Here is a 14,368-nt window from a genome sequence, read left to right on the forward strand (position 1 = left end):
CATACCATAAAGCACGCTTCCGTTCCGCGCAAGCCAGGAGCCCCCTCCCCGCTCTCGGCAGCTTTCAGCCCAAGTCGCGCCTTCGGACGGCGAAAGCGGGACGTGGAGTATCTTCCACTCGCCCTACACTGTCCGTACAGCGGGGCTGTGAGCGCGGAGCCCCGACCCGCTCTCCCCGGATCACCCCGGCCCCACACCCGCCCGCGCGGAGGCGCGCAGCCGCTCCGCGGGCGGTGCCGCCAGGTGCGCCCGCCCAGGCACGGCCCCGGGGGGGCGGCCGCGGCTCCTCGCCCCACCCCGCCGCGACGGGAGCTCACCGCCCCCCGGCTGAAGTCCGGTGCCGTGCCGTGCCGTGCCGTGTCGTGCCGGGGGTGCCGTCACTCGGCGCTTCCAGCATGCTCCTAAGATGGCGGTAGCGGCGGCGGGCGGCGGCGGGGGCGGCCGGGCGCAGCGCAGCGGCTGGCTGGAAGTTTTGGTGCGGGAGCGCTGGCACAAAGTGCTGGCCAACTTGGGCGGCGAGGCGCTGGTGCTGAGCGGCGAGGAGCGCCCCGACGGCGCGGCTCACAACGGGTTGGGGGGCGATGGGGCGGCGTGCCGCGGGGCCGAGGGCGGCGGCGGGGGCTCGGCGGTGCGTACCGCTTTTACCGACCCCCCCGAGCAGGTGCCCGAGGCCGTCTCCAACAAGAAGCGCTGCGTGAAGGTGCTGAAGCAGGAGCTGGGCGGGCTGGGCATCAGCATCAAGGGAGGCAAGGAGAACAAGATGCCCATACTCATCAGCAAGATCTTCAAGGGGCTGGCGGCCGACCAGACCCAGGCCCTCTACGTGGGCGATGCCATCCTGGCCGTCAACGGCACCGACCTGAGGGATGCCACGCACGACGAGGCGGTGCAGGCGCTCAAGCGGGCCGGCAAGGAGGTGCTGCTGGAAGGTAGGGGGCTGCCGGCGGCGGGGGATGCGGGACTGCTTCGTGCACCTCGCTCCAAGCGTCCTCCTGGCTTGGAGCCCCGACGGCGCGGGGACGGAGCCCCACGGATGGCACTGCGAGCGCTGTCGGGGCTCCGCGGTTTGGTCGCGAATCGGACGGCGGAGCCCTGACTCCGGCTGTGCTGCAGAGCCCCGTCTGGAGCCGGCGGCTGAGCCGGACTCGGGGGAAATTGGTAGTGCCTTCCGATGCAAACACCATCCCCGCGAATGTTTCGTTTCTCGGAGTGACTGAGTTTGGTAAGAAGCAGCTTTAGAAAGTGAGTTTGGAGGATGGTGCGCTGTGTTGTACGGGAGTTGTCCAAGAAACGAGAAAACTGTTGGCGAGGGCTGAGCAGAGGCAGAATAATTCCCCAGGACACCGTGCTCATAAGGAGAGAGGTGTTCATGGACGTGCAGTCCTTGTGTTCTCCCCGGGATTTGTGTGCTTGCTGGACCTGAGAGAATGAACAGCTTCAGCGGTGCCCTTGACATATGTCTGATAAAGTGATTGCACATTAGTCCAGAAGTTCACTTAGCCACAGGTCAGTGGCATTTTTAGTGCGCTACTGTGCCGTCCCCATGCTTTCTTCCATGCCCTGGGTGCCCCTACATGCGTCAGAGCACTTTAGGTTCCCTTTAAACACAGTTCTTCACGTGTCTTTTCTCTGTTCTAAGGAGCAGAGGAAGTACTGCTGCTGGTTAAGGGATAAACACACGGGCATCAGCTGCAAGCAACCAATTGTGGCACAAAGTTATGAGAAAAGCTTTGAGAATTGGTTCTGTGTAGTAAAGGTGGGGAAGGTGAGAAAATTTCATCTGCGGTTGTGACAGCTGAGAAACTGCTCAGTGCCATCCGCACTGCATTGAAACCTGTGGGGGGATTGCTGCGAGGCTTTCACAAGCAGAGGGCCGCCGAACCGCGTCTCCTCCCCACTGACTGCGTGCAGAGATTCCTGTGAAGTCCTAATGTAAACTCGCTGAGGTCTGAATGGAGCGGTGACGTCGGAATTGTGCCACCGGTTTGTTTGCACAGCGCGGGGCTCCCGGGGTGCGGGCCAGCAGCAGCTGACCTGTGGTGTGATCTAATGGGGAGTGCACAGCACGCTGCCTGCGGGAGCAGCACCTGACAGTGCTGCTGCTGCATGAGCCTGCTAAAAAGCTCAGGGTTGCTCCTGGGAGGAGCACGCTTGAAGCTGTTTGAGCAGAGACTCCTTCTCTCTGCTCCGTTGGCTTCTGTGTCTGTTTTCTTGCATTTCTTTGCTCCGTGGAGCTGTAAGCTGATGTGCTTCAGTGGCTGTTCCCGCAGTGGAATTTGTAAGTTGTAAACTGTGAGTCCGTTTCAGTAGTCTTCCCTCTATATGTTTTAAATACTCCATCACTGAAAAGCAGTATTTGTCTAGGCTTTCTTCTGATGTTTGAGCAGAGTATCCAAATTCAGGATTGTCCCCAGTGTGTCCCCGGGAGGTGCTGCTCTGTGCAGCTGGAGTTGGACTCAGTGATTCGTAGGGGTCCTTTCCAACTTGGGATTCTGTGAACCTCTGCCTGAGTGGCTTGTGTAAGCCAGCATTTTGGAACAATTCCCCAAGATTCAATTTCCCACTTCAGAGATCTTTCTCTGGTAGCACAGCCTAAAACGGTCTTTTTATTGCTAAGGGAAGGAATAGCCAGAAGTTTTTTTTTCCCCTTTGAAGTACAGGAGGGAAGAGCGTTGCTTTTCCTCACCTCACAAAGAGGAATGTGCTGCTTCCTGACTTCTTGGAAAGCTGTGCATTATAAGGGGCACTCTGAGCTGGGGCCAAGGTGAATCTGTGCACGGTTCCTCTCTGGGATGTTGCTTTAGTTAGCAGGTCACTGCCTCTGGACATTACCAAAATATAACACACACATTTTCAAGGAGATTCAGAGGCTTGTACGAATGAGCACGAAGAGGTGCTAAGCACGAGGGACAGATGTCAGGGTGTGAGGGGGAGGCTGCGGTATTGCCTGGGGTGTTGTGAGCTCCAGGAAAGGCTTTCTGTGTTGTGTGCACACTGAAGTGGTCAGCAGTAGGTTGCGGTCAGCGTGGCTCAGTGCACCCGACGTCAGAACTTCACATCCTTCCTAAAACTGCTTGCTCAGTGAAATGAGGCATTTACCAGCTCAGCACTAAACTGACCTCTCTCCTGCATTCCTGAGGTGGGGGTCAGGAGGAGAAATCCCTCAGCTGTCCCTTGTGGATGGTAGCAGGGCTGGCATTCAGATGGGTGGCAGGGCAGTGCGTGATGATAATATGTGTCCTTTTTGCTGCATCTATCCTTACAGGTATGGCTTGGTGGTGTCTTGCAAGCAGGTAGAACTTGGTAAGTGGAAGAGAGATCACTGCCAAAGGAGGGATTGGGAGGCACAAGGTTCAAGAGGTGGAGATGATGATGGAGTTGTGCTCTAAGAAATGCTGCTTTCTTCTCATCTGCAGGGATGGACCTCTTCTGTCCTGCTGGCCTCCCAGCACAGCCCAGGTGTGGGTGCAAGGGAGCAGAGCTGCAGAGCAGGGACACAGCAGCTCATGTGGCCCCAGCTGTTATTTCAGATGTTCAGTCCATGAGAGATGTATGCAGCATTCATGAGCATAAAGAGCTTTTCTATGCAAGAGACCAGGCAACATCCTTGTATGCTGGATATTGTTTGCAGGCAAGGAAGGCAGCTTAAATTATCACGGCAGCTCCTGTTTGAACATATGATTTCCCTATGGTTCTGTTAAATTGGGTATTCTTAAATAAGCACTTTGGAAAATCAAGCATCCCCTCTTACATCGTATGAAGCACGTTGCATTCAAGTGACTCTGAAGGCACAAAAGGTGGTTTTTTTTAATCAAAGCATCCTAGATGAGAGCAGTCCCTTGGCATGCTTGGGAACCAAGCAGGTTGTGCTTTACTTTTATTCTCTATGTGTTCTATGAAAAAAAAATTACAAACCAATTTAACCTGTGCTAATGTCAGACAGGACATCATCATGCCTTCATGATGTAATTGGATACGGAGGAAAAAAAAAAGATATTTTTTTGCTAGGTGGATTCAGGATATGCTTTGTATGTGGTATCACTTCCTAACTCACTGGAAGTGTGTAGATAGGGTTTTGATGGTGGTGGTGACATATATGCCGCAGGAGCATCTTACTGATGTTGCAGAGTTATTCACTAGTTTTAAGCAGTTCTCAATTGAACAAATAAAATTTCAAGGTAGCAGCTACAGCTCCCTTGAGATGAGGCTCTTGCAGCCTCTCTTGGTTTGCAGAAATGTCCCACAGAGCCACAGCCACCAGTGTACTGAGTTCTAGCATATGGGCAGCAGACCACAGTTACCTTTTGCAGCTCTTCAGGAGGTAATCCACAGCTTTAAAGCAGAACAGGCACGGTGTACTCTGTGCTGCAGTAACACGTGCTGTTATCCAAACAGTATTTCTGTAAGCACTGTAGCAGTTCTCCCATTTGGAAATGTTTTGTGGCTGAAACAAAGCAATTGCAATAGCCTGACACAGTGCAAAATAGGCATAGGCAGCATGTTAGCTGTGTTTGTCTACTTCATCTATATTTTCGTGTTTCAGTAAAGTACTGTCAGCAGGAGATTTAGGGCAGTTAAAATACATTATTTATCCAAGAAAATGTGTCCCTTGCAAGTACAGAGGGAAAATAAGACTTAGGGTGCTTAGCAAGTACCCACCTCACACAACTGCTCCCTGCAATTAGGGCTGTAAATCTCAATGACTGCAAATTGTATGCATAGTTACTCCTTACAGTTCCAGTAAATATATGGAGAACCACCCCCCCCCCCCCACCTTTTTTTTTTGTTTGTTTTGTTTTGATTATGTTGTTCCAGCAAAGGTGCAGTTAGGAAAAAGCTTTGTACTTAGGGGCCGTATCATATTTCGTAGACCATGTAGTTGCCCTCGGCATGCATCTGCTTAAAAGTGAAATTGAAAGGTAAAGGAGAAAGTAATCTCATTCTCAACAATAGCAGATCTGAGCAGTCTCTGCAAATCTCAGTTTGGATTGCCTCAGCTGCCTGCAGCTGATGGGGATGCTTGAGTGGGAGCACTCGATGTGTCTTCCATTGATTAGATTAGATTACAGGCTAATTTAGCAGTCCAGACAGTCTGTATCACCTTTCACAGATAAGAATCAGTACATCCTCTTTGCAGTAAATCTGCTTCAAGTCCTCTTTCTCAGTTACTGTAAAGAAAACAAGGCAGCTGTGGATAGGGTTCTCTCTGCACCCTGCATCTTGGGAATCAGACTTTTTTAGAGCTTAGTACTGTTTCATTTAAGGATGCTTAGAAGATTGAATGTGTCTGGGGATTTGGGATTCAATTGCTCATACAGAGCCCAGGTACCTGTTAAGCATCACAAGGAAAAAACAAAAAAAACCCAAACAACAGTCTCTAAAATCCTAGCAGTAATTCCTTTGTGGAAAATTAAACTGAAAACTTTGTGAAGAATCTTTAAACTATTGGACAGAATGAAATTAAAAGGTGAAAGCTTTGGCTGTAGTTAATGGAAGAGTATTTGCTCCTTAATTTTGCCATGGTACTATTTTTCACTGGAGCTCTGTCCCAGCCTCCTAGAAATGTAGATGATGGTGGGTGACCATGAATGGTGCTGTCTCGATCCCTGTCCAAACCCATTTGGATGGGAAGCACTCGCACTGCTTGCATCCCAAGGGAGCTGGCAAGGCATCCCCATAATTCAAACCAGAGTTTGACTTCAGGACAGTCCAATGGAGGTGCCATTGCTGAGCAATTTTGCATAGCATACTTTGCAGCATGATGACAGGTGCCGATTCCAACAGGCTTGTAGTTATTCAGATACAAGTCTGGAATTTTTTATTGTTATTTTTTTAAATTTCTTAATCTCACTGGTTTTTTTTAACACATAGTATGAAGCATCTCCTATTAGTAACTTATATATAAATAGGATTTTAAGCATAACATCAATTCGCATGTATCAAAGTTCTTAAGCACTGAGGAGTAAAATCTAGCTATTTTTTATCTGTTCCAGTGGTCACTTGCTTCCGTGATTTAAGAGCAGGTTGTTTCCATTCAATTCTTCTAATTTAGATTTCTGATCATAGGATTATTTTACACTTTATTCTGCAAGATTATGTTTCCATGGCTACTTGTTAGCATGGTACAGCTACTTCAGTAGAAGGGAAATTGGAGGAAACAGTAGTTCAAGAGAGCAATAGCATACATAAATGAACAAAATGCAGTGGGAACAAAGGTGTCCTGGTAATGCACAGGGGACTGGCTTTTCAACTCTGAAATCATTCTTCGGGCATTTCAGCAAAATAGATGGTGAAGAACTCGTGATAGCTGTGATTTATGGGAACATGGAAAGTCTTGAAATTAGATTATCACATTACAGACTGCAGAAGGGTTTGTGAGTAGCCTACTTAACACTGTGCTGCTGGCCTGGATATGGTATGTGGAGGTGAGTTAGATTGATCTCTAACTGCCATCCAACCTCCCTGTTGCTCTCAACACAGCGACTGAAGCTGGTGTGAAATGAGCTTTGCTCTTTTTGCTTGGTTATGTTACTTACCGCTTCAAACTTTGAACTGTGCTGAACAGAAAGAAATCCTGCTGTCAGTGTGAGCTCTGTCTGGGCTAAGGGTCTTTACCAGCACATCTGTTTTTAAAAGGCAACTGGAGAAACACAGAGTTGTGGTGGACTGGGATTCAGCTAGAGTAGCAGGAAAAAGCTGCCTGTTTTTGTAAGGGCACAAAGTGTGTTGTAGGGATGGGAAGGAATGTCAGGGAGTGGCTGGGGTCAGTATATGCTTTGAGGAGCATCACTGCAAGGAGGGGGTCAGACATGCAAGCAGTGACGTTTGGTTAATTTGGGCTAGGGAAGTTTGTGAGAAACTATAAGGGATGTAGAGATTGGAAAGTGCTGCACATCACATGCTACATGTTGGAAGGGGAATATGAGTCTATTTCATATCAGCTTTTAAGTAGGCTGCTGTCAGTTGCTATTTTGCAGGGTCAAGATAATGGTTCTATGAGGCTTGGTCTCCATGCAAAGTGAAAGTTAGATAAATGTCCCTTGCCCTCTGTACCTGGCACTGTTTTTAAGAAAGTGATTTCACTGAAATTACGGCATCCAGCATCCTACAAGTCTGAGAGTACAGCAACACTGAGTAATTAAGAAGGGCACAGAAGTCTGTTTGCTAGCTCTGCTTGCAGTAGCAGTTGGGAAAGGATGGAGTTGGTCTGGGCACCATCCACTCAGCTACCTAAATGTACTGCCCTCCAGAACATAAGTTATCAAACTTGCTTAGAAAAAGGTTTAATCAACTGTGAATAGCTCTTTAAATTCCTTCACTACTAGATACTGCCTTACTGTTGGGCTAGGTTTGCTCCTTCATCTAAATTAAAAGTGGGACATAATTTCTGAATAACTATTTGGCAAATGTGAGTTTCTGACTGCTGCTACTTTATGCTTCTGTTGTGGTCTGGCTTCAATTTTGTCTGTCTAGAACATGAACTGCTGAACTGGTTATGGCTCTCGCTGTGTGTATTCAGGGCACGACACAGTAGGTCACTGCCAAAGTAGCACATCTGTATTGTAGCAATTGGCGAAAATGGAGTTCCTAATTGTAAGGAAATGAGCCAGAACGGTAGATGTGGAGAAACTGTCTCTGATTAGAAATGATTAACATACGGCACACTCCTTCTAAAAATGTTATGCAGCTTTTTGCTGAACTGCTGGAAGTCATGCTTGTTGGCACGGCTCTAAAAGTCATTGAAAATAAGGCTTCAGCTATGTTTATTTCCTCACTGTTCAGGGATGTTTGGGTTGAAATCTTCAGATGCATTGGAGCAGTGAATCTGCTCCAGGCATCGTGCACGTGAGTAATGTGTGCGTGGATCACTTCTGTTCATTTTAATGGCGTGATTTAGGAAAATTAGTGGAGTTAGGGCTATGGTTAAGTATCTGAGAAGCAGGATCCTTTTTCCCAGTGTTGGAAAGTTACAAACATATATTTACACAAATATAAATTAGGAAAATAAATTAAAAAAAAGAATATTGGGATAAATTCTCTTCTTGCAAAATAGGTACAACCTGGCTGATTCCTTCCAGTAGGTAATACGACCTCATATGACTATTTGTTGGCCTCCTGTACTCTTACAGGGTAAGTACAGCCATAAGTTACTCTATGTTGTTTGCCATTGTTGTATGCTGACAGTGTAATAACAATTCTGGCTTTTAACATAATTGAGTAGTTGTGAGAGTATTGAAAGATATGCCATAGAAACAGCATATCTCCGCTGTTGTCTGACAACAGTTATTTCAATAATATCTAATTCCAGGATAGCTTACTGTTCTAACACTGGTGTTTTGGCTGAAATTCAGCAATGGGAGAAAGAGACAGCTGCATGAGTGTGAAGATGCTGGAGTGTTTTAGTGCTATCCAGCATGTGGCTTATGAGACTGCTTATAAGCTAATAGTTTTAACTCAGATAGTAAGAGTTTATCTGTTTATCCCAGAGTTGAGGATTTAGTCAGTTCAAAACTGTCTGGCAGAAGGGCTGAGCCTGCAGTGGAGCTGGCAGGAAGACAGCAGACAACGTGATTGCCCTCCTAGCAGGCAGCTTCCTGTTGGTCTTACTCTTGCTGGGCAGGTGCTGGCAGGAGCCAGCAGGAGCTTTCCGTTACTGACTTGAAGCCAAAGGAGGGATTTAATTATTGGATGTTCAGGAGTGTATTCCAGGAATGAGATGAGTAGTAGAATTTGCCTTCAGTGCTTGCTGCTTAAATTTGTTTTTTATTTTTATTTTTATTTTTATTTTGTTTTCCCTGTATGCCTTTACAGTTTGTTGAGGATGCTTTGGACATAAAAAGTAAGATTTCTATATTGCCATTATTTGCTAAAGAGCATATTATTTCTCTGCCCCTTTTGGCCTCTTTGTCCTGTCTTATGCATTGGACTATCTTGTTACATGACATCCATCAGCAGACCATGGCTGGGATGGACAGTGATCATGGCCTCAAGCTGATGTAGTTCAGGGAGTGTTTGGACACCACTATCAGACATGTCTAATTTCTCGATAGTCATGTGCAGACTCCAGGAGTTAGACTCAGTGATGTTTATGGGTCCCTTCCAACTTGGGCTGTTCTATGACTTTGTGTGTATGCAGTTGACACCAATAAGGTAACCCTCTTTAGGCTGCCAGGGTTTTGCAGCGGCTGGAAGAGCTGATGTAATGCTCCTGATACCTGTTGGGTCTCTCTGCTGCAAGGATGGCATGACAGGCTGTTTTGATTCTGTGCTGCTTGTACTGCACCATTGGAAAGCCTCTTCACAGCAAGGAACATGGCTGGTTGCAAGATCTGTTGAACAAAGTGAGGAAGATATAGTTAGTGAAAGGGAAAGAGTGCAAGCCTCAAGCTGGAAAGAATCAAAAGACTATAGCAAGCTCTTTGTGAAGAGCTCCAGGTGTTATTACTATGATTTGCCTAAATTAAACCCATTTAGAAATTAGATACTGCTCAGCTAAACAACCTGTCAAAGTATTCACATAGCTCTAACTCTTCAGACTGCTGAGGAAGTCCTGAGAAAGCCGGTGGGGAAAGACAGGAGCAGAACAGAAATCTTCTGACAAACCTCATGGTGCTACAGATGCTGCCTCTCCTGCTCTCAGGGCGTTTGCTGCCCTTCTCTTAGCAGCAGTAGCTGTCAGGTTGCAGACTGGTGCCAAAATGCTTATAGACAGGCCTCTTGTCTAGCCTTGGGGAGGAAATCTGTATTCCTGACTTGAAGAAGGTTAAAAAAGCTTACAGTAACTTCAGTCTTTCTATTTGTGGCATGCTGGATAAGTGTCCAGCCAAAAAGGCAATAAAAGAAAACAGGGTTTTAATTCAGGAAGAATGCAAGTGAAAGCAGCTAGTTTCAAGAAGTTCCCGTTCAATTCAGTGAGCAGCTGTCTGTATAAATAAACCAGACGTACGTGATCTATGAGGGCAGGTCATAAAGAAAACATTGCAGTAACAACCTGGTGGAATTTTTACTTAGCACATTAAAATCAACCCTGAAAAGCTCCATTAAGGAAAGCCATAAATTGAAGTTTTGAGAGATGGCTTATAAAATATCCCTGGAACTGAAAATGATCCTCTGTCAGTTTTATGTTTTCCTTTCACTGTGTTATATCTATCTTAATAAACATGTGGGATAGAGTAGGAAAAGAGCAGCACTTTGTCTGCGAAGCCTTGAGGAAATAAATAGTGAGTCTAGGCATATTATAAATTTTGCCCTATAAAAATAAACTTAAACTGATTTTGGGATTTGTGTTTGTAAGGACTGCTATGCTAGGACCATGCTATGTTGATCTTATTTTATATACATTGAAGTTTTCTGCTGGGCATACCTTGAAATGTTAGCGTTAAATATGTTAGCTTTCCTTCAGGTGCTGCCAGAGCTTTCTGACTATGTGCTTAAATAGCATTAAGACCTTAGAAGGGTTTCAAGGTTTACCCTCTTATAAAAAAACTGAGGAACAAATACCTTTTCGTTTTTGAGGGACGGAAGAGACGGTTGTCTTGAAAAGAATATGCGAGTTTCTGCAGGAATCTGTATGATGGTTTGACTTGAAATAGCATTTTATATTTAAAAAGAAAACAATTTACTTTTGAAAGGTTAATGTGAACTTGTTATTAAAAACTTTTCAAACTAGAATTTTCTGAGTGGGGTAGAAGAAAATTGCCAATATATATTCCCCTCCTGGAAAATCTCCGCAACTGTGTAATGTTTATCAAAAAGAAATTTTCATGACTGAAAAGTTTTGACCAACTCTGTGCAGTATTTAGATACAGTATTCTCCTAAATCACTTTGTTCTATTCATTTTCTATCAATACACACACTATATAAAGTGGATAAGGCTTTATATTTGGTACGAGCCAAGACAGGTAGTTTTCTAGCGGAGCAGTCACAAGTGATGTATTACACAAATTCTTGTAATGCATTTATGTTTGATCTTTTCAATTACTCATAGTTATGGGGGTGTGCTGCTTTATTTCTGTGAAGCTCATGGTAGAAGCCTTGAATACAGGGGGAAATGAGGAAGAAACCTCTCAAGTCTCTAAAACTCGCCTGAAATAGCTATTCCAGATGTAAGGTTAATAATATATCAATGCAACGAGATCTTAATGTAAATTAAATTAGACTTTCACTGCAGGTACTTCATCTTTTTAGCTTTTGTTCTGCTGAATAAAGTAGAGCTGTGCATGGATGTGTGTGTATGAATGAATCAAGAGGGGTTAATGGAACCTTAAAGGGTGAGAAATTATTTCTGTGGGGGAATACGAGACGCAAAATTTTGTTTATTTATTTTCTCTTTAGTTTGTTTCAGTTTGTTTGCCTGGTGCTGGTTAAAGAATGCCTTTAAATCTAGCCTTTTTACTCCAAAGCTGACCTAGCCTTGTAGGCACAGCTGTTAGTTCTGTTAATCACCAGTACTGTATGAGCACAAGTTTTAAGTGTATATACACATGCAGCATACGCCATCAGCTTGCTTGCGTACTGTATGTGCATTTGTTCGTATGCAGTGCAGAATTTGTTTGTTGTCAGTGCTATGCAGATTAAGTTAATTGTTCTATGAGAATATAAATATAGTCTTGATTATAAATACGCTTCCTGCACAGCTAAAAGAGGTGCTCTCAAGTGGTTCAGGTGAGGCCACATGCAGTGGTGCTGCCTTCCCAGGCCTAGCAAACTGTGCTCCACAGTGCCCCTCCACCGCCTGTCGAGCTGCCTCTTCCTCCTGCCTCACTACACAAAAATGAATAAAAGTGTTGTGAAACAGACCCGGCAGCCACAATCACTTTGTGTGATAACAGTTGATTAAACAATACTCCACACTGCTGAGCACACCAAGCCCAGAACCTTTCTGTGTGTCTTCTTCCTGTCCCTATAGCGTAACACTGATTTTTCAGGACATCATTCACCTTCTGTCTGGTTTCCAACAACATCATTTAGGATTTGAGGCAGCAGCCATAGAAGTTTGATGCTTATCAGCCTGATTATGCAGGAAAATCTGCAGTTGTAGCCGGACTAGTAATTGCATAAAGGAAATGTTAGCTTACTGGCTGCTTGGTGTACCTGAACACTGGCAGATTCCTGCTGGGCTGAGGGCTGTGTCCAGGCAGGCTCCATCACTGCTGATGGCCTTCGGGCGGGCAGCCAGACCTGATGGTTTTCTTTATCTCAGAAGATATGCAAAATTGCAACTGCAGTTTAGAGTGATTGAAAGGTGACAGAAGTGGTAACGTAACAGACAGCACATAAGCTACAGCGTACTGTGTTTTGTGTTTTGTGTGATCTTGAGAGAGTGTGGGTTAGCTCAGCAGCCCTGAGGTCTCCATGGCTGGAATGCAACTCTATTACCTTGATTTTTTTTCTTTTTTTTTTTAATAAGACATAATTAGAAAATACAGTGAGTTGAAATTAACTCCTAATTTAAAACCTGTAATGATAGCTTTGGAAGAGCTTAGCAAAGAAAGCTCTCATACTACTATGTAAAAAGAGCCCAGTTGAAGTATAATAACCAATTCAGAAAAGTCAAGTGAGACACAGGTCTACAGTGTGTTTTAAACGTTATTTCCTTTATAAACGAAAGGGAAAAAATAGTGGATGCCTGATTCATAAGCCTCTTGAACTGCACTGCCCTGAGGCCTTGGCTCTTTGCTACTGTGCTCGGACCTAAGATGCAGCAATGCTGAGCCCTCTGAACAGCCCTGCTGAGGACTTGCATGAGACATGGTGGTCAAGGAGTTTGCCGCCTCTTCAGTCAGTAAATAAAGATTGTACAAGAGCCAGAGATACAAATATTCCACTCTCCAGGCTGGAGTGGGGAGGTTGGGGGATGAGGACTGACAGAATGCTGCGTCCTCATCCTGTGATCTGTGGAACATGGCTGCAGTGCGGCCCTCTTTCTTCACCCCCAATGCTATAACCACTTTGATTCAGAAGATGTCTGAACTATTTTCACTGAAGCTAAGATTTACCCAATCTTAGTAGGCTAGGCAAGAGGAGGACCTGTGATTCTGTATTCCTGTACTGTGGGCATATGAGTGCTGATTAAGCCAAATAAATCTGCTTGCTGCTGAGGCTGTCAAAGGTCAAGGTGAGAAGAAGTGTGAACATTTTTATTAGCATTCTTCCTTCTGAACATACGCCACACCAAAACAAACAAGTAAAACGGTACAGTTACCAAAGAGAGAAGTACTGTTCTGTGGATCATAGCATTTTCCGCTGAAGAAAAAAAAATGTAGGCCTGCTTAATTTCTTTCTAAAGAGTGGTAATGTCAAATAGAGTAATTAAACTCCAATTTACACATTTGAGATTTTGATGAACGCTTCATATAAGTGCTCTCAAAGCACAACATTTGAAAGTGATTATGCTTTACATGGCAGTCACTGGGGAGGTGGGACACTCTTGCGTTTTCCCCTTTTTTCCCCCTTTGGCTCCATCCTGCACACAGCCAGTGGCTGGAGCCAGGCTGGGGGCCCACAGCCAAGTCTACAACAGAGTGGGCTTTGTGTCCTGAGCACAAACACCACTCTTCGTTCCACAGGAATGGGCAAAAGGGGGTCTGACCAGAGCCACCGGCTGTTTGTGGCTTGTCTGTCAGTGAGAGCAAGACAAGTGCCTTCTCTGTGTTGATGCTAAAACCAGCCATCCAGCAAGCAGCTGAACAGTTGGGCTTTATTTGCCCAAGTTTAACATCGGCCACAGAGGATTTCAGCTGTCACAGGATTCTGCAAGGAGTATCCCATGCTGATTTTCAATTCTTGTTCTCAATTCACGATTTTTACTGAGCATGGTGTAGTTTGCAGCACTTCCTATCTTCAGCAACAGAGAACCAAGATGTTTTGGGGCTTTGTCAGTGTTGCTGGTGTGGCTTGTTTTACCTTTACCTGAATTCCTCATGAAAGGGAGAGATAACATAGAAGAGCCATCACCATTTAGAGCAGTGCTCAGCAGCTCTGCATCACCTGGCACTGCCTATCCTCACCCCTCAGCTTGGTACCAGCTACTGAGGTTAATTGGCTGTAAGCTATCTGTAACAAAGCATGCTGTGTTTCCATCACCAGTCCACTCTTCATTCAAAGCCCATTCTTTTTGTTTTTGTCTAACATACCTCTTAGTGTTCCTTTGTTGCTTCTCTCTGCTCTCTGTAGGCTGGGCTTCAGCAAATAAAGACAGGTAAGACCTCTTTTGAGCCCTGGTTAGCTGTCATGTTGGCTTTTGGGTCATCGTTTTTGACTTCCGTGCTGTAGAGGTGACAACAGAGGGGAAACCCTCTCATGAACCTATGAAATGGTGAGGTACAAAGTTCCGGTGTGTTCTTCCTTTCGGAGCAGGACCCCAGC

The 14,368-nt window shown here is 45.5% G+C and overlaps 1 protein-coding gene across 1 annotated transcript in view; it reads left to right on the forward strand.

Moving 5' to 3' along the window:
• The first annotated feature begins 335 nt into the window (after positions 1-335).
• The window catches only part of SNTB1 (syntrophin beta 1), a 105,715-nt gene continuing 91,682 nt past the window's right edge, over positions 336-14,368 (forward strand). The window contains exon 1 of the mRNA XM_065752804.1: positions 336-929. Within this exon, the coding sequence (XP_065608876.1) occupies positions 407-929 (523 nt within the window). The 5' untranslated portion in view covers positions 336-406. The remainder of the gene's footprint in view (positions 930-14,368) is intronic.

The sequence above is a fragment of the Cyrtonyx montezumae genome, unplaced genomic scaffold (assembly GCF_038088225.1).
Source record: "Cyrtonyx montezumae isolate F1298 unplaced genomic scaffold, pur_monq_1.0 scaffold_8, whole genome shotgun sequence".
NCBI classification, from domain to species: domain Eukaryota; kingdom Metazoa; phylum Chordata; class Aves; order Galliformes; family Odontophoridae; genus Cyrtonyx; species Cyrtonyx montezumae.